This window comes from Emys orbicularis, chromosome 5 (assembly GCF_028017835.1).
Source record: "Emys orbicularis isolate rEmyOrb1 chromosome 5, rEmyOrb1.hap1, whole genome shotgun sequence".
In the NCBI taxonomy this organism is placed as follows: Eukaryota; Metazoa; Chordata; order Testudines; family Emydidae; genus Emys; species Emys orbicularis.
This window is the reverse complement of record NC_088687.1, coordinates 27,286,324-27,310,997: the sequence shown is the minus strand read 5'-3', so window position 1 is coordinate 27,310,997 and position 24,674 is coordinate 27,286,324. Positions and strand designations below refer to the sequence as shown.

The window sequence follows — 24,674 nt, the reverse complement described above, 5'->3', positions numbered from 1 at the left end:
TGCCGAGGAACACCAATTAAATATATTTCTGATGTTGAACACTTACTTCTCATCTCTGGTTCATAGCTTAATGAGCTGGGTTTGTGCACTCGGTACAGTTTCAACAGCTTTTTGTCCCAAGCGCCACAATTCAAAGGATTTGCCAAACGTAAAAATTCCCTGGGTAAGAGAGACAAAGAAATTATACAAAGCAAGTTGCTTACTTGTTTTCATTTTTAAAGTCTGCAACCAAACACAAAATAGAAAACATTAAAACTATTTAAATAAAATATGAATTCCAAAAACAAATACTGACAGCAAGCAAAAATATTTTGATTCAAAACTATTTCTATTTTTAATTAACTACTGCATACACAATGTGTATGTGTGTGTATACACACACACACACACACACACACACACACAGACAGAGTGGTGGTAAATTCACTCACTACCACAAAATGTTATGATTTCTAGTTATTTGTGATGCAATATTTTGTAATAAACCATTACATATTTTTGGATAACCACACTGCTAAAATATAGTAGTAAAAACATACATTCTAGTCTTTAAAGTAAGTAGACTTTTCTCTCAGATTTCTTTTTTTCTTTGTTTGGTGAAATTATAGCTCATTATACCCTAAAGATTTAAGTCACTTGTTGTTCTTCCAGAAAGGTACAAAATGGGCTGCACATTTTATCACCAGTGTGCCACAATGTTGACAAAGGGACCACCTCAAGCAGACAACAGCGTAGTTCAGTCTGCAGACCGATTTAAATCCTCGATCCCTCAGCTGAGAATACCAACTGAAGTTGTAGTTTCTGATGTGGATACACACCACTAAAAACCGGACTGACACTACATACCGCTTCTTACAACCAATCAACAATCAGACTGTAAACCAGTTAATCTGGGCTAGATCTGAATGGACAATCCAGCAGGGAAAAGTTCCATACATCATTACTAGCCACCTAGTTAATTGCGTAACTTACTGTTTTCAATACTGCAGGCACTACTCAATCTATCCAAGATAGATATATCTCCATAATAATAAAAGTATCTCATAGAACTGGAAGGGACTCCGAAAGGTCATCGAGTCCAGCCCCCTGCCTTCACTAGCAGGACCAAGAACTGATTTTGCCCCAGATCCCTTAGTGGCCTCCTCAAGGATTGAACTCACAAACCTGAGTTTAGCAGGCCAATGCTCAAACCACTGAAGTATTAAGCAGGGAACAAACAATATCAAATTCTTTTCTATTGCTAGCTTAGCCCTGGTCTACACTACAAACTTATATCTGTATAACTATGTCGCTGAGGGGTGTGGAAAATTCACATCCCTGAATGATGCAGTTATACCAACTCAACTCCAAGTGCAGACAGTGCTATGTCAATTGGAGGGCTTCTCCCATCAACACTGCTACCACTTCTCAGGGAGGTGGAGTACCTACACCGACAGGAGAAGCTCTCCTGTCAGCATAGGTAGTGTCTTCACTAAGTGCTACAGCTCTGTTAAGTGTAGACAAGCCCTAAGAAAGGTGTACTAGAGCACCTGCATTAACATGGAGGAGGAAAAAAACTAACTTTAAACTGTAGCAATCACAGTACATTCTGTTACCAACAAGAAACGTCAGTGACCAAAGCTTGGTCATCAGCCTTTCAATGTGTTTTATTTTTCTCTCAGAAATCGTGTACGTTACGCTATAGCAAATCTATTTTCACAAAGACCAGAAATTGTCACTAAACTATAGAGTAAGCCAGTAATAAAACCCCCCAGACTAGAGAGGTTTGTCCTAGACATTTCTCCTTTCAGGCACCTCTTTCCCCCTCATACATGAATTAAAATAAAGAGCTAAAGAAAAGGGAAGGTTTAAGTCTTATCTAGTTTAAGTTACTTTATACTATTTAGAAAGTCTATAAAGAACCTTCTGTAGCAGTGGCTACTTCTTTTTGGTTCTTTTCACATTTTTAACCAAGTTTCTCTTCCCTGCCAGCCAAACTAGAAGTTGTAAGGACATGTATTTCAACAGTATAATTTAAAAATATCAGAAAGGCAGCTTAAATCTGAACATTGAAAAAATACTATATTCACAAGGTAACATTCTTATTAACAACAGCAAGGCTATATCCAACAGGGTCACTATCAAACACAAACAATCACCTATTTTTTCTAATACTTTACTAAGAAATCGAAGTTGCTGAAATTGACCAACCAACATCATTTATACACCAAACTTTTTGACAGATTGGACCCACCCAATGTGAACATCAGTGACCTGAAAAAAAATCTTTCTGACCTCAACACCATTGGCTCCAGTGCCTGAGAGGCCAGCCTTTCAAACATCCTCTGGAGTGGGGGATGCAATGAATGGTCCTCATCAGCAAGAGCTGCACTACATCTCTGTAGAAGACGTGCATGGAGTCCAGCTTCACACATTACTTGCTGGTTTCTTTCTGTATGCACCAGGGATTGCAATATGTTGGCCACTGCAAGCTGAAGATCCAATGCATGCTGCAAAATATAATAAATAAAAATACCCATATACTAGAAGGGAAATAATTAGCACAGGATGTCCTGTAATGCAATTTTAAAAATGAGAAAAGAGAATCTAATTTAAGTATTGTTTCCCTTCTCTTTGAAACAGGACAAATAAATTAAACAATGCATTGATTAGAACTCTGCCAAGGAAATTTGCTCTGGTGCACCTGATGAAAATAACTTCTGCTTTAAACAGAAGTGAGCAGACTTAGAAATATGTTCAACTTGCTTAGAAGTTTTATCCTTATCAGCTCTAAGCTGTTGCCAAAAACAGTCTTTCCCACATCATCCACGGTAATAAACTTTGTGCCACATGCAGCACATTTGTCGCTACAACTGTGAACACAAAAAGGCTTCCAAACTCAAAAGAGAAAAACAGCAAAATGTTGTCATAGCTATACATGCCTGACAGTTTTTGGAGCTTCATTTTGATAAACAAGGATCTGTGGGGTAAATATCTGAACTGAAATCTCTTTAAAATAGTTAGCAAAAATATCACATAAATCCTGTTTAGTAAGATGAAGAATATATACAACTATAAAATATTGGGTTTTAATACTTTCTACACTGCTAAACTTAAAGATACCCTTAGCTGTTTCTAATGGAAGATAACAAAAAAAGTTGCCATACTGGATTAGATGACTAGTCTATCCAGTCTAGTGTCCTGCCTCTCCAGCATATTCTCCAGCATAATACAGTATCTGATGCTTCAGAAAGGAAAGCAAAACATTCATAACACTTGCTAACACTTTTACTTTATGAGATTTAATCAAAAAGTAAAAGAGGACTAAGAACCAAAATGATTTATACTGGTGAAATAATTTTTTATGTAAGCAATTATTTATGATGCTCCTTCTACTCAACTGTATTGATTACCTTAATCTTATGAATGCAAGTATAATAAAAAGGACAAATAAAACTCATAATATACCGTAAACCTTTGCTATATTGACAAAAAGACATGTATTTGGTCTATTATCTGAATCGTACTACACCAAAAAGCATGAGTAAAATAATCTCTGTACCAACAGCCATATTACTTTTACTACTAAGGATTTTTTCCACCTTTTTTTTTTAATAAATAAAGAGCTTATATAAATGCTAGGTTGACAGTTTGGGAGACTGAAGTCCTCTTACATAACCACTAGAACATGGGTAGAAGGACAGCAGCTGTGCAAGCTTCCTCACACTACCCTTCCAATGTCTTTTACCTTGACCTAGGGGTAGGTTGGAGAGGAGCAGGGTAAAAGATTGTAGAGTCTGTGCCCATTTCCTTGAAATCTCTGCTGGTTCTTTCAGTAATAATGGCAATTAGTGCCAGTTATGCATATGGTCTAATTACATAATCTCTTACTCTTTGATATCTGGACTACAACTAGCACATCTTAGGGGGCACTAAACCACCTCCAGCTATTAACTTTGATTTAATCAATACCTTCGTTCAATTCACTAATTCCTACACTAAATTTCAACTAGCAACATACAGACAAGAGACACTGTATCCTTTTACTATCCATTCCCCTAGTCAGATTCAACATTAAGGACTACAGCTTATTTGCTTACTTCTGGCTGTGCAGTTGATCCAACTGAGGCTAGAAGATCCAACATGGCGAGCATAGCTCCAGGGTGAATGACGACAGCATCAGAGCTTTGCAGCAGCGTGGGTCCTGTGTGGAGCTTCACATCAGCTATGTTTTTGGGAGGGTACACAGGTGGAGTTGAAACAGAATGATATGCATGCCTATAGGACAAGAGGAAAGAGAGCTTTTATTATACCCATTCACTATTAGCTCTGCACTTCTCTATTAACTATTGTAACATTCAACTTGTACATAGAAAATTCCCAATTAAACATGCCAGATGATTTCCTCTTCTTGAAATCACAAGTAGATATTCTTCCAGGACTAGTGGGGAGAATTTCACTTCCATAATACGTTCCAGCTCCGGAACGCCACTTCCTGTTAGAAAAGAGATAATATCTCCCAAGAAAAATATATTTCCTCATAAAAATTTTCACTTCAACATAGAGTAGAATACATTACACACAATAGTATAAACGGTCCATAAATAATGTTTAGACAAATGTTTGGGACAAAATCAATTTTCATCATCCGTCACCCAGTTTTTCCCCTCTGTAACGGCTGCTTCGAAAACAGAATTACAGAATTGAATGCAATTTAAACAATTAACTCCCAAGATTATGAAGCTTGTTCCAACTATATACTCAGGCTAGCAGCCTATACGTTCTCACTCTCCCAATGAGTTCCTCTCATCAACATTAGCATTACATGGAGCTTCTGTGATCCAAGAGGACTTCTGCAGGTTCAGCATGTCGACACTAGAGAACAGATGCTTTGAAGGCATAAGCAACCACGTATGTCTATAAGCCCATAACCGTTTTGCATTCCAATGAGATTCTCAGCAGTAACAGTTTCATGCCATACTTCTGGCGCCAAGACTATTGCAGATTCAGCAGCTTGGGCAGTAGGGCAGTTCAGAGAACAGATGCTTTGAAGGCAATGATTTAGATGCTAATATTGCTCATGTGGGGCTTCTTTGCTTGACAAGACTGATAGTCATTACAAAAAATATGCAACATATGTATAGTATATGTGCATCTTCACGTAGAATGTGGGCACAAAGCATAAATACTAGGTAACAATTTCTTTGCAGGTCACAATATTCCCTACTACTTTATAGATATCTACTTTTGCCTTCAGAACAGTCTTCAAAAAGAGTGCTATCATTTCTTTCTTGGAATGTGAGCCTTTAAAGTGGAGGAAATTGTTAATACTTTGATTCCTCAACCCCTATTTAAAAAACTACGATATATTTCTTTATATGTGATAAATCAAGTAATTCTATGGTAAGGTTAAAAATTAGTTCAAAGACATATCCCTCCCAAGAAGTTTTGAATGCTGCCCAAACCACTTTTGAAAGTATTTTCACAAATTGTGCTTGACTCCAACCTCCATTTAAAAAAAAAAAAAAAACATGTATCTCTAGTATGGCCAAAGCCCAAAACACAAAGTTATTTCAGGGTATTTTCTTATTAGACTAAGGGCTTGTCTACACTACCACTAAAGTCGATGTAACTTACGTTGCTCAGGGTGTGAAAAAGCAGCCCCCCTGAGCAACGTAAGTTACATCAACTTAAAGCCGTGTCTACACTGTCACGTCAGCGGGAGGCACTCTCCCGCCAACACAGCTTCAGCCTCTCATTGAGGTTGAGTAATTATGCCAACAGGAGAGCACTCCCTTGTTGGCATAGTGCATCTTCACCAGACATGCTACAGCAGCACAGCTGCACCGATGTAGCGCAGTAGTGTACACTAGCCCTAAATTAAAAATGGCTGGCAGTTTTATCATGTAAATGTTTATTAATTTAGTACTTTTCTCCCTGGTTTAATAGGTTTCTCAATACTTGGATGATTTTTTGAGGTTAAAGATATGGGTAATTCTTTAGCTGATAACTTTTTTCTGCTTAATAGGAAAGGTCCTGCTTCTTTACAGTAAACACTTGTAAGTTTCAAGTGTCAGAGTTCACAGGCATTTAATTTCTTAAGGATTACAAGTCCACATATATTTAAGTGTTATATTAAGACTTTTTGACCAGTATTTCAGAACGGATCCATAACTGAACTTCACCATCAGAGTAATTTCAAAAAATAATTTTCCACAGAGTTTCAACTTGCCTAGATATCATTCCTTACAGTACTGTCATATTCTGTGGCTGCCAACACCATCCTTTTGTTGTTGCTGTTGTTGTAATTTATATTACAGTAATGCCTAGAGGGCCCAGTCAAGATCAGGCCCATCATGCTAGGAAGATGTATAAACACAAAGATATGACCCCTGCCTCAAATTGCTTACAGTCTAAGATGACATTCAAGGATGTAGGGAAAGGGATGCAATCAAACATATACTATTTTCTTCTTTGCATTATAGAAAGCATGAACTATCCCCATCTGTCCCTCAAACTACCCATAATTAATTGGATGATTTCCAGGTCTGGGTCTGCTTAAAATATTCAAATGTTCCTTTTTAGTTTTCTCTACAATGGATTCCTATTTCCAGAAGGCCACAAATACCAGTTCAAGAATACTTATTAGAATGGAAAGATAAATTACAGCTCAGAAAAAAATATTACAAAGGTATTCACTAAATTTAGTTGTTCCCTCTCCTATTTCACCTCCAGAACCTTAGGTACATCACACCTAGCTGTGCCTAGCACATATTTTTTATAGTGGCCCTCTAGGAGAGAAGAAAAGAAAAAGACAATAGGAAAAAAGTTAATGTAAACAAAGAAAATCTACAGGTCTTCCTAGACAGAGACAAGACTGAAAAAAGTCCAACTCAAACTTAAACTATTGGGTTTAATTATAACTATGTGTCAACAAAGATAACCACAGAATCATAAAAATGCAGGCCTGAGGGACCTCAAGAGGTAATCCAGCCCAGCCCCTTGCTCTGAGGCAGACCAAGTACACCTAGACCATCTCTGACAGGTGTTTGTCTAACCCGTTTTTAAAACCTCCAAGGACAGAGGATTTCACAACCTCCCTTGGAAGCCTATTCCAGTGCTTAACAATCTTATAGTTAGAAAGTTATTCCCAACAGATTTAGCCAAAATTGAGTAGCATTTGTTGCGGATAACCACTGTAGAAGTCTGTCTCAGAGTGACTGTTATCCAAAAGTTTTCTAAGTTGGATAATGGATAAAAAGTATTTGTAATGAAAGGTACACTCCCTTTTCTATTTGCCTTTTGATCAGGGTGTCAAGACAAAAAGTGTTCCTCTGCACAGATCTGGCATCCTCTTGAATGAGATGACAGTTCAGATAATGTCCAGTCAGCTCTCCTACTTCTGAAATTCCCAGAAATCAAACTAGCACTAAAGCAATAATGCATGATCTAATCATACAGATGGCTGAAAGCACAGTACTTCTATGCTATATAAAAACCACTGTGTACCGTAACTAAACATTGACTAGACAAGTTATCTGTATTCTGTTTATACAAACAATAATATTTAGGTGGCAACATCTTTTGGGTAAACAAGACTGAAAATCAGTGCACTGAATGTTTGTGTATATAATTAAGAGAGCTTAAAAACTGTATATAGACAGAACTTTTAGACATTTTTGTACATAGATTGCAAATAAATTTATTTTGTTCATATAACGCCATACTCTGTGCTTGTTAGTCTGTTAACCTAGGATGTAACAAGTTATATAAACTAGATAGCAGAATAACAGACTATAGCAAGTAGGAAATCAGTGCAGGAAAAAGGAAATGTAAAGTGGAGAGAGAATACTGCTTTTGGAAGAGCATTTTGGCTGAGATTTTCAACAAACAAGTCTAAACTTAGGCTCCTAATTAAGTAACTTAATTTAAAAAATGGTGATCTGCCACTAGTCAACCGGAGGGAGGTGCTTGGGAAAAATTGGGCATATATATGCCTAAAAATAGACTTTTTAAGAAACTTGGCCTTTATGTTTAATTATTTGTACCTATGTTTTTATATAAATTGTTTTGTATATTCTGTAAATTAACCCAAGATGATATCAATACTTTATGTGAATCTTTTCTTGAACTTGTTTGACAGAATATACATGACAATGGAAAGGCACAATTTGTTTACAAATCAAACATCTATAGAAAATGCATTCAGTTCTCTTAACAAGTGTCTTCAATGTTAATAGCCAAACTAAATGATCTGATAGGTTGAACATCCTATCTTGATGCTTCTATTTTTTAAACATCCAAAGGACTGCCACATTTTCACTTTGGGAAGACTTAAAAAGATTAAAATATTTTTTTAAATTAAATACTTTGGGCTAGCTACAAAGCTGGCACCTTCTTAGTCATTATCCTCTGGCATCAGCTGCCCTTAAAAGCCTATGTTTGGCAGACTAAATGCATTCTACTGGCAAGATTGTGCTTTTTGCATATCTGTGTATTTCAAAAATTCAGTTTATAGGAGCAAGTAATGCCATTTACACCTAAGAGAATAGAACGATGCAGATGAAGAGAATACAAATCAGTAGTGGAATAGGTCAATCTTATGGGCAAAACACTAGAAGGTCTCCACAGGAAATCTCTTTCTTTCAACATGTGCGAGAGAGAAATGAATTTGGCAGCAAACACTTCTCTCTTCTGTAACAGCGCAGTTTGCTCCTAAATGCCTTAGTATCAGAAAAGAAAAGAATTGACAGTCTGAGAGGTGCTAGATTATTAGACAGGAAGTCCCTTCCAAACCAATCCCAGAAGAATACCAACAAGTGACTGTTACTTCACATAGAAAGGTGAAAAAAAGGTATTTTTGTGGTAATCTCCTTTACTGCAAATATTGCAAAACAGGTTTTAAATGCAGATCTACTTCATTTTTTAAATAAAAGTATTAAGAAAGAATTAGCTGAGAAAAAGAAAACAGTGAGAAAGGATTTCAGAAATTTAGTCTCAGAAATTTGGGAGATTTTGGACTCACTTTCCAAGCCATTTAACATTCACATGCCTCCACAGTTGTCAGTAGTATATGTTCCAAAGGGTTTATTATTTTCATTAGGCAGTAATTGTAGGCAATAGACATATCATAATAGTACTCAGTTTACTGATAAAGTAAAAAATATATTTTCTGAGAAATTCATTCTGGATTTTTTTTTTAAATGAATTTATCTACTACTGCATTCTTGGACTTGATCCCTGGGAGCTGTGTCTGTACCTCCAAGATGATTTCTTATAAAAATATTTGATTTGTTTTGAAGAGGTGCAAATTAACTGCTTTCAGAACTTAGCCATTTCTGTCTCGGATTCCACGTAACTTAGTGTTATGTACTAGAAGCAATTTTTAAACGTAACTGTAAATTTGTTACATGATGCACAAATAAGTACCTTTTAGCCCACGAGCCACCTAATTCTTTTACAAGTTGACAAGTTGTTTTCCTCAAAGAACAAAGAAAGACAGACAGTACACACCCCGCCACAAAAAGCAGCTTAAGAAAAAAAGCAACAAGAACAGTGACAAGAGAAACCAGAAGAGAGATCAACTTCTCTTAAAGGATCAGTACCTTTTCCTGGACAAAGCTGGCGTACCCCAAGGAGAGGGGAGAGAAGTCTCATTTGTCAGGCAAGGAGGGATCTGTTCTGCACGACTACAGACAAAACAGACAGGGGTGGGATAGAGAAGTTAGAAAAGAAAAGGAGAGGCCAGAAGCTTGTTAGTTTTACAATACCACCAACCAGTAAAAACCTTTATAGGATCCATCCTACAGAATCAGCAAGGACAACAAAGAATGCTACTGAGGAACATGCATCAGGTAAAACAAACAGACGTGCACCACTCCACAATAATTAGGGGAAACAATTTTTTTTGCTCATTACTCAGCAGATATGGTAATCTACACAATCAAACCAGCACATTAAAACATCCTTCAAGGGTAAGTAGAGCAGGAATTGACAATAGGTCATTTCTGAGCAAATAAAAAAGTTTGATTAACTTGCATTAGATGGGATTAAAATAATATTCTGAGAATAAACTCTGCAAAAACATGACCATCAGATGGTTTAAGAAAGGAAGAAAAAGTGTTGATTAAAGAGGAATGGAAAATAAAAGGAAATTAGAAAGGAATGCATTTGCAATGACACTAGAGATTTAGTTACCCATCCTTGATTCATCAGATTCCACAACTAGCCAATATTACAGCATGTATTGTATACATCACCAATTGGTTAATTCAAAAATGTTTCAATCAAATATTTCGAAGCGATTTTAATACAAAGTAACTAGGATTTTTTATGCTAATTTCTTTCAAGATGAAGGGATACAGATTTGCTCTCTTACAACATTAAAGGCAGTAGGCAAAATTTTCAAAAATGAGAGCTTGAAGTTATGCTCTTAAATCCATATTTAGACACCTGAAGAAGTGCTCTGAGTTAAGAAAACCTGAGCACTCTGCAGCTCCTCGCTGACTTCATCAGAAGCTGCCAAATGCTCAGCATTTTTATTAGGTCTCTTATTTAGCTTCTTAAATATTACTAGGAACCTAACGCAAGACATCTAATAAATATGGAGTTATTTTGTAGGGGACCATTAAGAGGTATATTTACTATATATGATTTTAAAATCTCAAGTAGTTAGCGGCCTCCATTGTCTCTAATGCTAAATAAATTTTAAAAAGCTAAATGGCAATTTCAAGGATGGCATCTCTACTGTCTAAAATAAATTTGTCATATAACGAACGATCAAATAACTTGTTTTTAGTGTATCCCATTTTTATGGCAATCAGAAGTTGGTGTGTACTGCAAAGTAGCATATTTCTAATTTTATGATATTATGGACAAAGATCAAGTACTTATGGATAATAAAAATACTGGAGAAGCAGACTACTTGTTGACAGTTTTAACCCATCAAATGGTCTTAAACTAAATGTGTCTCTGTTGCTTGGTGTCATGACCTAAGACATTCAACATTAAAGGTCATGTTGCCCATTCTTGAAAATAGCAATACGAGAGGTTTACATATGAGTAGAGGAAAATGTCTTGCTCCACTTTGTGGATGAAGAAAAAGGTGGAAACATCAAATCCTGCAAACACCACATTTCTAAAACCAGTCAGTTTTTAGGGAAAACAGATCATACCTGTCAAAAGAATCTGTGGCTACTTTGTAGAGATAAATAAAGAGTTTACTGCAATGCCTTAGTGTGGGTGCCACAGAGTCCATGGAGATTAGGTCATCCTCCAGTAGTCTTTGAAATGGTTGTGTATTTGAGGGGAAGACATTCAAGGGGCTTATTTTTCTTGAGTCTGAGAAGCAGCCAAGCAATCGAACAGCATCTGCCAGCTTTTCATACTGGATCTCTGTTTTGAAGAAATGCGAGTTGGCTGGCTCATAGCGCATTGCTGCAGTCAATGTGCAGAACACAGTGTGAAGCAGTTCAAACACTTGATTCTGGTTTACTTTCTCCCAGCCATTCTTAGGTGGAGAGCACAAGGATCTTTCCATAGCAACAAGTAAAGATGTGACATACACAAATCCACCAACTTTTCTAAAAACAGTTCTTGTGCGATGACTCTCTCTTAGTACTGAGAGCAGGGCCTATGGAGAGTCAAAAAAGAAAAAAGCATTTTATTAATACCTTATAGCACAGCATAAAAATTTCTTGTCTGATATGCTAGCACAATTATTTATTTGTATTATGGTACTGTCTAAAGGCCCCAAAAGACATTGGCATTTTACACACCACACAGACAAATACAATATAAAGTCCCTGCTCCAAAGAGTTTACCAACTAAATAGACAAGGTAGACAAAGAATAAAAGAAATCAAGCATTATCTCTCTTTTACAGGTGGGAAACTAAGGGCCAAGATCACACCAGAAGCCTGAGACAGAGTCAGCAATTGAACCAAGAATACCAGTCCAGTGCCTTAACCATAAGATTAGGTATATAAAGCATAAGGCATTGGTATGTAGAGACAGAAAGACAAAACACAACCTTTCATGTTAAAGCATTGTAATTTATATATCTACAAATAAAAACAAACTAAATGGTTGCCAAACTCTGCATTTGTACTTTAATAAAAGATCAGGCTATGACTTGTCCAGTGATGGTCCGTAACAGTGAGATCTAGATATTTTTACCTTAGAGTTCCCCATGTGGCTCCCATTGAAATCTTATGCATAAAGTTGATGACTGAGTGCTGTCAACTGTATAACCATATCATTGCCCTTAACCATTGTATTGCAACTGGTGTTAAAAAGGAATTGAGGGACTGTTGGGCCCACCCAACCCTTTGAGCCCTCACATAGGGGCCGTGAGAGTATCTAGGGCACAGGTGTAGAGGCAATGGACACTGCTGGCTAAAAAAATCCAATCTCACATCCATAGGGCGCATGTGCACCAAGAGCGGAATCCATGTGGACAATCACTCTAAGAAAGTGGCTTGATTTTTCTCTACTTATGAGGTAACAATGAGTTTGGTTGAGTAAGTGCTGAGATATTCTATTAGGCTTGCTGAAGAAAATTTAAGCTTCCTTACTAGTGTGACTTTTCATCAAATAGTGTCTTTAAAGATTTTATTTCCCTTTTAAAAAGGCCACCATAGAAGATGAAAAGACCATTTTGTAAAACTAGGTTGCTCTATGAATGTAGTACTCTGTGGCTACTATGAGGTTTAAGTGGTGAAGGATGATTTTATTTTATTTTTTAATTATGAGCACATTGTGGAGAGTATGAAGATTTTGACTACAGTAAAACAAGTATTAGTTTTTGGAATTAAAAGGAGAGGATGAACAAAGAATTACTCTGTCATGATGAAACTGGAAGTTAAGCTTTACGCGGAAATAACTTACACCTCACTTTCCCACCTGGCAAAGTGGTGGCAATTAGAAAAGAGTATGTGACTGACAGAAAGTATAAGTGTCACCTTGGAGCTGAAAAGGAGTTTGCATTATTGTTTGCAGAACTACAGAATGCCCCATTCAGGAATAAACTCTGATTTGAGGTTTAAGTCTTTATCAATTGGTATAATTGAAATGACACATATGATAGCAAGTCATGAGGATGCCTTGCTTCATAAAGAAGTCAAGAGCTTCCAAAGCAGCTACCTAAACTCTGAGATGGCTTCAGATTGGGTCCCAGTTTAAGCTATTGTACAGAAATTAAAAGAGAGATTTGTATGACACGAAGAGGTACAATGCTCCAAACAATGAAGCAGCCAAAGGGTTTCTGGACACTTTGGAAGCCTCTAAACATAGAATCCAACTCCTTCTCCCAAAGCTAAAAAACAAAGGTAAAAAGTGTTAAAAATCTTATTTCTGAAACTTAAGTGAACAGACATAATTCTGAATACTCACAGGAAGCAGGATGGTTGACTAAAGTGGTGTAATTTTTACATAGATAGCTTTTAGGGTCCAGCCACGTTAAGGTTTTTGTTCACACATTTAGTCCCTTGACTTTGTTTCAAGAGCGGATGGAAATCTGACCCAGTGCTGGTCAGAGAACTCATTCATCGCTGACACCGTTCAGATCATAAAATCAGGTTCAAGGTCCCTTTTAGAAACATTGCTAACATGCTTGCCAACAGGATCCTTTAAGAACAGTTACATGCTCAGACAGGATGGTTTATGTTGAAATCACTTAGAAATGGAATCATATTCTCTGGGGACAGAAATGAGCTTCTCAGCTTCAATCTTTTTGACTTTTATAATGATTATGGTATTCTCTACTTATGGACCTTGTCAGAGAAAAGCCAGAGTAAGATTTTATTTAAGGATTCACAAGTTGGAAAACTATACACTTTTTAACCTCTGTTTTAAAAGTAACTACAAAAAAGTAGCAGATTTTTCATCTTCCTACTGGATATCAGGAGACTTGGCTTTCTATAAAGGGAACCACATTATTCTCACTAAATAATCTGCCAATGTCATCCAAACATGAGATAACTTTAGGAGACTACATGAAAGTTTTAACCAAAACTGTAATCCCAACTCCACATTCTTAACCTTTGCTTTGTGCTTGCAAGTCACTGAAGGTGGGTCAGACTCCTCAAAGTCATTGGGAACGGTGCTGACTAAGCATTCATATAGCAGGGAATCGTGTGAGTCTGAGTAAATCGAATAAAGAAAGAGAGCTCAGCAGGCAAAGTGTGGACTAGAACAATCAGACAATAAGTTGAGGTATTGAACAACCACAGGTGGATTTAAGGAAATTGAAATGGCTCAAGCTATTGAGCAGAATTTGTGGGAGCACTGGGGGCTGAAGAGATTTCCAAGGCAAGAGGAACCAGAAATCTGGCAACCATTTTGACAGTGGCCCTTTGAAATAGCAAAGTGGTACAAGACTCCCACAGTTAGACAAGTGCTTACCTACCTCTAACAAAGCTATCAACACCTGGGCTGGACCAAGATGTTATGGCAGATAGTAGCCTGTCCTGACCTGCCTGTGGAGCACCAGTACTGAATGGGGCAGATGGCTTGGGCTATCTGAAACTAACTTCTGCTATTACGTATGTAAGGACAAAAATTAGAACAGAAAGGGGAAAAAAATCCCACTAGTTAACAGGAAAAAAAGGAAAGTCGAACCTAACTGTAGGATTGTGACACCAGCCCTTGAATTCTAGTACTAAATTGCCTCTGTTGTATCATTACGGGGGAGAATTACCCAGTAAATTCATGCCTCTCACTGTGAATGAGAATTCCCACAGCCTATCAGCTAAAACAAGATGATGGCTAAACTGAATGTTAGCACAAGCAAGTTCTAATGTAAGAGCCAAAGACTGCAAACTATGCGTGGTCAGTCTATAAATTACTTATTGAAAATGTTGTTTAAAAAACCCCTACAAATATCAAAACTAAGTTCTGCAACATAATTCACTAGCTTAACTAGTTTTCTGTCTTTCGCTGAATTTCTTTTACTTGACATGCTAACTGATTGTCATAGAATCTTAGAATCATGGGACCGGAAGGGACCTCAAGAGGTCACCTAATCCAGTCCCCTGCGCTCATGGCAGGACTATATTATCTAGACCATTCCTGATAGGTGTTTGTCTAACCTGCTCTTAAAAATCTCCAATGATGGAGATTCCACAACCTCCCTAGGCAATTTATTCCAGTGCTTAACCATCCTGACAGTTAGGAAGTTTTTCCTAACGTCCAACCTAAACCTCCCTTGCTGCAATTTAAGACCATTGCTTCTTGTCCTATCCTCAGAGGTTAAGAACAACAATTTTTCTCCCTCCTCCTTGTAACAACCTTTTATGTACTTTGTATTTGAAAACTGTTATGTCCCCTCTCAGTCTTCTCTTTTCCAGACTAACCAAACCAAATTTTTGCAATCTTCCTTCATAGGTCATGTTTTCTAGACCTTTAATCATTTTTGTTGCTGTTCTCTGGACTTTCTCCAATTTGTCCACATCTTTCCTGAAATGTGGCGCCCAGAACTGGAAACAATACTCCAGTTGAAACCAAATCAGTGCAGAGTAGAGCTGAAGAATTACTTCTCAAGTCTTGCTTACAACACTCCTGCTAATGCACCCTAGAATGAGGTTTGCTTTTTTTGCAACAGCATTACACTGTTGACTCATATTTAGCTTGTGATCCACTATGACCCCCAGATCCCTTTCCGTAGTACTCCTTCCTAGGCAGTCATTTCCTATTTTGTATGTTTGCAACTGATTGTTCCTTCCTAAATGGAGTACTTGGCATTTGTCCTTGTTGAATTTCATCCTATTTACTTCAGACCATTTATCCAGTTTGTCTAGATGATTTTGAATTTTAATCCTATCCTCCAAAGCACTTGCAACCCGTCCCAGCTTGGCAACCTAAACCTCCGTTGCTGCAATTTTAGCCCATTGCTTCTTGTCCTATCTTCAAAGGTTAAGAACAACAATTTTCACCCTCCACCTTGTAACAACCTTTTATGTATTTGAAAACTGTTATGTCCCACCTCAGTTTTCTCTTCTCCAGACTAAACAAACCATTCCCCCCCCACCAATCTTTCCTTATAGGTCTTGCTTTCTAGACCTTAAATCGTTTTTGTTGCTCTCCTCTGGACTTTCTCCAATTTATCTACGTTTCCTGAAATGTGGTGCCCAGAACTGGACACAATACTCCAGTTGAGGCCTTATCAGCCCAGAAGGGAGTGGAAGAATTACATCTCGTGTCTTGCTTTCAACACTCCCTGCTAATACATACCAGAATGATATTCGCTTTTTTTGCAACAGGATTACACTGTTGACTTAGGGCTCCTTTGAGCAGCCTCTTTAACAAAGTAATTTTCAGATTCTGAGAGAAAGACTATAGGGGAGAGACTATCCCTTTGCTTCTCAGATAGTCTGAATTATTACCAGTAACAATAAGAGTTCATTATCAGACTGTTCCTGATGTATCAGTATTTTCTTAATAGGTAAATAATTGCTTCTGTAGTTGATTAATTGAAACTTGCAATTTGATAGTATGGTATTTGTATTCAAGTGAAAAATCAAAGAAACTCAAAGCCTTAATGTGACACCATTCAAGCTCTCTCGAAGAAACATGTTTTCAAAGGTCATGTTTTCATGTGTTACATACCAAAACATGTAAATCATCACCCTGGACTGTAGACTTTACTATAGAAAGTCTAACTGAGTGATATAAACATTATACACAATTTCACCACTTTTCTCTATGTTTAGTCTTCTACAACTCTAAGACGACTACCTAATCTCTATATAAGAGACCTTAACATTTTTAAGGCTACATTAATATACACCTCACCTAATGAGCTTGCAAAAATCTAAGGAGTATGGTATGTAAAACTAGTAGTGAAAGATGAATTCTCCATATTTTCTTATACTTATTGGACACATTTTCACCATGGTCAGGGCTTGTGGTAAACAGAGTTGGGCTGAGAAAACAGTGTTCAGATCCATATCAGGTTTAAATTAGAAGTTGAGCCTCAGGGATGTATCAGGACTGGCAATGAAATATTGTGAACTGTTTGGATTAAATGAGGGCCCCCTCTAACTGAAACCTCACAGGTGTATCTATTCTTATGAGATTTCAGCTACATTTGAACTGGAAATTAAACCCTTTCTAATTTAGAATCCAACACAAATCAGGCTAAAATTAGAGGAATGAAACAAGCCTCCAGCTCAAAATCTGGGGGTTTGTTCTCCGTGATCTGATTTTGGCCCAGATCTAGTTATAAATTATTCATTTATTAATAACTCTGGCGATGTTTACAAAAATGCGATTTTGCTAAGGAAAAATTCAACAATGGCACTAAAAATATGCTTCAGTTTGTGTGTGTGTGTGTTATGTTGTTTTTTTAATTGTACCTAAATAATTTCTTAAAGCCAGGTGGAAAGAGACTGCTTTTAGAACTTCATTTCCCATCCATCAGTAATTATTACACCTAATATTAATACATGTAATACATACTGGTACTCTTTTTTGCCAGTTGTGTTTAAAAATTTGAGATCTGATTTGTATATGATTTTAATTCTAAAGTCACTGAATTGTTTTCAATATCTGAATACCATCATACATAAAATAAAAGTAGTTCTACAGTGTATATTTAAAAAAAATTTAAATTAGAATTTCATAAGTAGTTTAGGAGTGGAAAGTATTAAGTTTTATTGCACTTACCCGTAATATATCTGTCTTCAGTTGTAGTTCTGTAGGTGGAGCTGAGTGCATCAGCCCTAATAAAGTGCCCATATCATCATCCCCACTAGGTGATAACACCAATTGCTGGATAATCATCAGTGCATGCTGTCGGCACTGTGGATACTTCACTATATTGTGTACACACCTTGCACCACCAAACTCCCTGAAAATACCTATAGCATAAGAAGAAAAAAAACGTGGGAGAAAAAACACAATGTTTCTAAGGTACTGTGTCAAAACCTTGCATTTGTTCAAGTGCATTATCAGAGTATAACTGAACATAAAATGCTTCATTCTTCACCAGTACAGATTCAGTGACCATTTTCATCGATCACACAGAAGTTTACAACAGCTTTTTATATGAACATGAGCTGATCACAGTTAACTGGAATTCTAATTATATTCTCCCCTGGAATATTTTATATTAAAAGTTACTGTTGGAGTAATTTTGTAGTCCAATTCTAAGAATTTCCATGTCGCTCTTACAGAAGGCTTCAAACTGATTATTCACTTCTTCCATAGATTCTAGGACTGGAAGGGACCTCGAGAGGTCATCGAGTCCAGTCCCCTGCCCTCATGGCAGGACCAAATACTGTCTAGACCATCCCTGATAGACATTTATCTAACCTACTCTTAAATATGCTTTCATGCTACAAACCAAAGAGTGATGGGATGGACCCATATTATTTTTTCTCTGACCCATGACCACAGAGAGGGTAAACTGTTAAAAGCAGTGATTGTCAAAATATGCTTGTAGTGTTCTTAACACAATAGGGCCCAATTCTAATTAGGCTTCTGGGTATTACTGTGTAAGAAATAAATTAGTAGTAGTAATAATTTTGAAGATGGGCTCAGTCCTTCCACAGCCTATTTCCCTGAACACGTACAAATCTAATCATTCAGGAAGGACACTTACATTACATCGAATACAGGGATTCTCAAACTGGGGGTCAGGACCCCTCAAGAGGTCACGAGGTTATTACATGGGGGGGGGGGTGTCGCGAGCTGTCAGCCTCCACCCCAAACCCCGCTTTGCCTCCAGCGTTTATAATGGTGTAAAATATATAAAAAAGTGTTTTTAATTTATTGGGGGGGAGGATGTCACACTCAAGAGGCTTGCTATGTGAAAGGGGTCACCAGTACAAAAGTTTGAGAAAGGACAGTTACCTGTTCCGTAACTGGCGTTCTTCGAGATGCGTTGCTCCTGTCTATTCCACAGTAGGTGTGCGTGCTTGCCACGTGCACCGGTGCCGGAAGTTTTTCCCTTAGCAGTACCCGTAGTGGAGGAGCACTGCTGTGACCCCTGGAGTGGCGCCTCTATATCGCGCTATAAGGGGAGCTGCACACTCCCCCCACCCTCAGTTCCTTCTTGCCAGACAACTCTGACAGAGGGGAAGGAGGGCGGGGTGTGAAATAGACAGGAGCAACACCTCTCAAAGAACGCCAGTTACGGAACAGGTAACTGTCCTTTCTTCTTCTAGTGATTGCTCCTGTGTATTCCACAGTAGGTGACTCCAAGCTATATCTGATGGAGGTGGGTAGGAGTTTAAAGGTTATCGGGACGGAGTACCGCCCTATCAAAGCCGGCGTCATCCCATGCTTGGGAGACGATTGCATAGTGTGAGGAAAAGGTGTGGACCGAGGACCACGTGGCAGCCCTACATATGTCCTGGATAGGGACGTGGGCTACATAGGCGGCCGACGCGGCCTGCGCTCTCGTGGAATGGGCCTTTACGATAGGTGGCGGGGGAAGCCCTGCCAAGTCATAACACGTGCGTATGCACAAGGTGATCCAGAGGGAAAGGCGCTGGGTGGAGACCGGTTGCCCTCTCATATGCTCAGCTGACGCAACGAACAGTTGCGAGAATTTCCTGAACAGCCTGGTCCGGTCCAGGTAAAAGGCCAGCGCCCTACGTGCATCTAGCTTGTGTAGGCGGCGTTCCTCATTGGATGAATGGGGCTTAGGACAGAGTACCGGTAGGAAAATGTCCTGTTCCATATGGAAGGCGGAGACCACCTTGGGGAGAAATGCCGGGTGCGGGCGAAGCTGGACCTTATCCTTATGGAAGACCGTATATGGGGGTTCCGAGGTCAAGGCCCTAAGCTCTGAGACCCGACGGGCTGAGGTGATAGCCACCAAGAAAGCCACTTTCCAGGACAGGTGGGACCAAGAACAGGTGGCCAGGGGCTCAAAGGGAGGGCCCATGAGGCGAGATAGTACTAGGTTCAGATCCCATTGCGGGACCAGGGCCCTGGCGTACGGGAACGTACGGTCCAGCCCCTTCAAAAAGTGGGAGGTCATCTCATGGGGAAAAAAACGAGTGACCCTGCATCGGAGGGTGAAAGGCTGAAATGGCCGCTAAATGTACCCTGACGGAGGCCGGAGCTAGGCCTTGGATTCGAAGGGACAGGAGGTAATCTAGAATAAGTTGGAGGGATGCGGATGACGGGGAAGCGCCCCGCTCCCCCGCCCACCTAGAAAACCTAAACCATTTGGCCAGGTAGGTCCGTCGAGTAGACGGCTTTCTGCTCTCCAGCAGAATTCGCCGAACATCCTGCGAACACCTTCCCTCCTCCTCGTTCCATGGAGCAGCCACGATGTCAAGTAAAGCGTGGCTAGGTTGGGATGGAGAAGGCATCCCCTCTCCTGGGAGAGGAGATCCGGGCGAAGCGGCAGCCTCCACGGGGGGGGCTGCTAACAGTTGCAGGAGGGTCCCGTACCAGTTCTGGCGGGCCCAATCCGGGGCTATGAGTATGACTCTCGACCTGTCTGCCTTTACCTTCTGCAGGACCTTGCCTATCAGTGGAAATGGTGGAAAGGCATAGAACAGCTGGCTGGACCACCGGAGGAGGAATGCGTCCAAGATCGCCCCCTTTTCCACCCCTGCCCTGGAGCAGAACTGGGGGCAGATACGATTCTGGGCGGTAGCTCCCCACTCTCGGAAGAGTTGCCGGGCAACCTCCCAGTGGAGTGACCACTCGTACTGGTGGGAGAAGACCCTGCTGAGGCGATCGGCTCGCATATTGTGCGTGCTGGGTAGGTAAAAAGCCCTCAGAGATATCGTGGGCTATGCAGAATTCCCATAGGTCCAGGGCTTCCTGGCACAAGGCTGAGAAGCACGTGCCCCCTTGCCGGTTGATGTAATACATTGCGGCCGTGTTGTCCGTAAGGACTCTTATCATCTTCCCCCCAGGTGTAGGCTGAAGGTTATGCACGCCAGGCTCACCGCCCTGAGCTCCCTGACGTTTATGTGCAGGGACAATTCCGAGGTCGACTATCTGCCCTGGGTTTGGAAGCTCCCCGCATGGGTTCCCCACCCCAGGTCCGAGGTGTCCGACACCAGATCTAGTGAGGGAGGGGTCTCTCGGAATGGGATCCCTTGTAACATGTTGGCCGGGAGGGACCACCATTGCAGGTCGGCCACTACGTTGGGAGGTAACATGACAACCTTGTCCAGGCCATCCCTGGCTTGGGAATATTGGGAGGCCAACCAGAGTTGGAGGGGTCTCATTCTGAGCCTGGCATGTCGCACCACAGAGGTGCATGCTGCCATGTGGCCTAAGATTTGAAGGCACACTCTTGCCGTCATCATGGGGAAGGCCGTGACTGAAGCTATGAGCCCGCCCTTTGCCTTCAGGATCAGGAAATAGCAGGAGTAAAAGCCCCTACCCCGGAATTCCCGAGGTACTTTCTCCACCGCGCCCAGGGTGAGAAGGCGTGTCACCTCCTAGTCTAGCAGGAGTACGTGCTCCGGATCCCCAGGAACCTCCGGGGGCAGGGGGTGGTGGAGGTGGGGGGGAGGGGGGGCGAAGCGAACTGCAACATGTAGCCCGTGGAAATGGAGTTGAAGACCCATTGGTCCGACGTTATACGGGATCATTGCACTCGGAAGGCAGATAAACCGTTACAGAACACAAACTTTATTAACTGGGGGGCTTCCCTGGCAACAGGCCCGGTGGCCCCCCCCAAAAAGAGTCAAAAGCGCCTCTTCCCCTGCCTCTTGCCACTGGTGGGCCCAGGTCGAGGGGCTGAGCGGGATTGATGCTGGGACCTGCGTCTCTGCTCCCTCAGTCTTTTAGGCGGGGGCTCATATCTGCCTCTAGCCGGAGGAACCGAGGTCTGTGGCCTGGGTTTGTCCTTAGTTGGTCGGACATATAGGCCCAGGATATGCAGGGTGGTGTGGGAGTCCTTCATCCCGTGTAGACGGGTGTGTGTCTGATCCGTAAACAGGGTCTTCCCGTCGAAAGGCAAGTCCTGCATGGGGACTGGGACTCCGCAAACAGCCCTGACAGTGAGAGCCACGACACCCTGCGCATGGCAACAGTGGAGGCCATTGAACGGGCTGCTGTATCTGCCGCGTCCGAAGCCGCTTGTAGGGTCGCTTTCACCGCCGCCACGCCTTCGTCGACCAAAGCTCTGAAGTCCTTCTTATCCTTTTCCCGAAGAAGAGGTTCAAATTTTGGCAGAGATCCCCACAAGTTAAAATCATATCTGCTCAGGAGGGCTTGGTGATTTGCCACCCTGAGCTTGAAGCTTGCCGATTGGATACCTTCGGCAGGAAGGTTTATTAATCCCTTGGCGTCTTTATCCTTGGGAGTGGGCGTGGGTTGGCCATTCCTCTCTCGGTGGTTTACCGACTCCACCACCAGAGAGTTCGGGGCAGGGTGAGAGTACAAATATTCCTGCCCCCTTGCTGGCACAAAGTATTTTCTCTCCGCCTTTTTAGAAATAGGTGCCAAGGACGCCGGGGCTTGCCAAAGCGAAGTCGAGATATTGGCCACCCCTTGGTGGAGAGGAAGGGCCACATGGCCAGGTGCCGAGGAGGACAAGACATTGAACAAAGTGTCCAACGGCTCCTCCATCTCCTCAGCCTGGAGCTGGAGAGTCGAGGCAACCCGCCTAAGGAGCTCCTGGTGAGCTTTAAAATCCTCCTGCGAGGCGGGTGGTGGCACCGCAATAGAGTCTTCCGGTGCCGGTGACGGGACCGGATCTGCCCCCAAAGCATCAGGCGGTGCCAGTGGTTTGACCCCCCAAGTCTGAGCCCAGGTATGGTGCCGCTGCCTCGGTGCCGGGTGACTTCTCCCAGTGCCGAGGCGGGGACGTTGAATGCACCTGCGATGCACCGGCCACCGAACGAAGTCTCGCCAGTGCCGGCAGTTGGGGCCAAGGCAACCACTGACACCACTGCCCTTGCCAGGGTGCTCCTTGCCAGTGCCCCACTTGGGGACCTAGCGGAGCCGCTTGATCGTGCAGGGCGGCGCGGCCCGGGGATGGGCGGCTGGGTGCCGAGGCTGACATAGCTGAAGAGCACAAGGTGCCGAACGAGCGACGGTAGCGTCCACGGCCACGTCAGTGCCGGCCTCGAGATTGAGATCTCGACGAGGAAGACCTGTACGAGGTACTGCTTCCAGACTCACCATGGCGACCATGGCTACGACAGCTAGCTGCTGGTGAGGGCCGAGGGGTGCTTCGTGAACTACGCCTGTCAGAGCGATCACTCGAGTCTGAGCGTCGGTGCCAATGGCGTCGGGACCTGCTCCTATAACTCCTGTAGGAAGAGGAGCGTCGACGCCTCCTGCCTCGGTGCCTGCGACCCCTCCTGGTAGCGGAGGACCCTCTGGACTCCCTCTCAGGCGAGTCAGCCGACGGAGTGGGCATCTGACGCGGGCTACGAGATGGCCTCGCAGAACGGGCAGGCATCTCATCCTTGGAGCGGGGGCTATGCTGAACCGGGGAGGGTCAATGAGCTCCCAGCGGCGACTTCCCTCTGGAGTGAGGGCCCATCCCACTCGGCACCGGAAGGGCAAGGATATCACGCTCTGCCTGCACTGCCTCCGGTGTCGACAGTATCCTCACCACAGGAAAGGCACGCGCGGACAGGACCGAACTACTCCGCTCAGCACGAGTCGGAGGTCTGGGTCCCCAGGGGGATCATGGGCTGCCCAACTCGGGTGCGGCCTCACCCCTGTCCTTTTCTCGGCATTGCTGAGTCTTCCCTTGCTTCTTAGCGGGGGAGCGGTGCCGACTAGTTGGTGGGGCGTTGCTGCGCACCGACGATGCGCCCGGCGCTGGATTGGGTCAGTGTGCTGGTGCCAGGGCCAATACCGACTCCATTAGTAAGGCCCGGAGACGGATATCTCATTCGCGTTTCGTTCATGGTTTGAATGATCTGCAGATTTTACACCGCTCACTTACGTGAGTCTCGCCCAGACAGTGAAGACACTGAGTGTTAGGATCGCTCCTGGGCATAGAACCGCGACAGGAGTCGCACGACTTGAAGCCTGGGGCACGGGGCATGCCCCGAGCCAGGCAACTAACTAGAATTCAGACTACTAAGAAAAGTTGTACTACTAAGGTTAGCAGTGCTGTAGCAGAGCTGGAGCACTAAGTTCCGACTACCTTCACTGGGGGCAAGAAGGAACTGAGGGTGGGGGGGGAGTGTGCAGCTCCCCTTATAGTGCAATATAGAGGCACTACTCCAGGGGTCGCAGCGGTGCTCCCCCACTACGGGTACTACTAAGGGAAAAACTTCCGTCACCGGTGCACGTGGCGAGCACGCACACCTACTGTGGAATATACAGGAGCAATCACTTGAAGAACCACCCCTGATCTAATACTTTAAATAAATAAACATAATATAATATCAATAAATGTAAATAAAAAACCCAGTTACGTTGTCTTATTACCTATCTCCCTCCCCGCCGCCCTTTTTTTTTTTTTAAAGTAAGGGTTAACAAAAATTTAGAATTTTGTTTTCTTTAAAGGGGGGGGGAGGGTGTCTCAATCATTCCTCCTTTCATTTCCCAATCACTAAACAAAAATGTCTTTAATCCTTTGGTTCCACTCATAATACAATACATGTGTTTACAGAAGGCCACCTTTGTAAGGCAGGCCAGAGTTGGGGAAAACTGCAACCTCATCAAATCTCCAACATCATTTTGGATTGCCTCTAGGTAGGGAATCCTAGCAGTTGCTTTTTGTATTTTAAAAGCTCTCTTTTTTACTTTTGG

The 24,674-nt window shown here is 41.8% G+C and overlaps 1 protein-coding gene across 1 annotated transcript in view; it reads right to left on the bottom strand.

Annotated features, from left to right (window-relative positions):
- WDFY3 (WD repeat and FYVE domain containing 3) overlaps positions 1-24,674 on the bottom strand; it is a 241,607-nt gene that overhangs the window by 123,224 nt on the left and 93,709 nt on the right. The window contains exons 11-16 of the mRNA XM_065404726.1: positions 17,643-17,836; positions 11,154-11,611; positions 9,585-9,668; positions 4,080-4,257; positions 2,275-2,489; positions 47-159 (exon numbers count right to left, since the gene is read on the bottom strand). Of these exons, the coding sequence (XP_065260798.1) occupies positions 47-159; positions 2,275-2,489; positions 4,080-4,257; positions 9,585-9,668; positions 11,154-11,611; positions 17,643-17,836 (1,242 nt within the window). The remainder of the gene's footprint in view (positions 1-46; positions 160-2,274; positions 2,490-4,079; positions 4,258-9,584; positions 9,669-11,153; positions 11,612-17,642; positions 17,837-24,674) is intronic.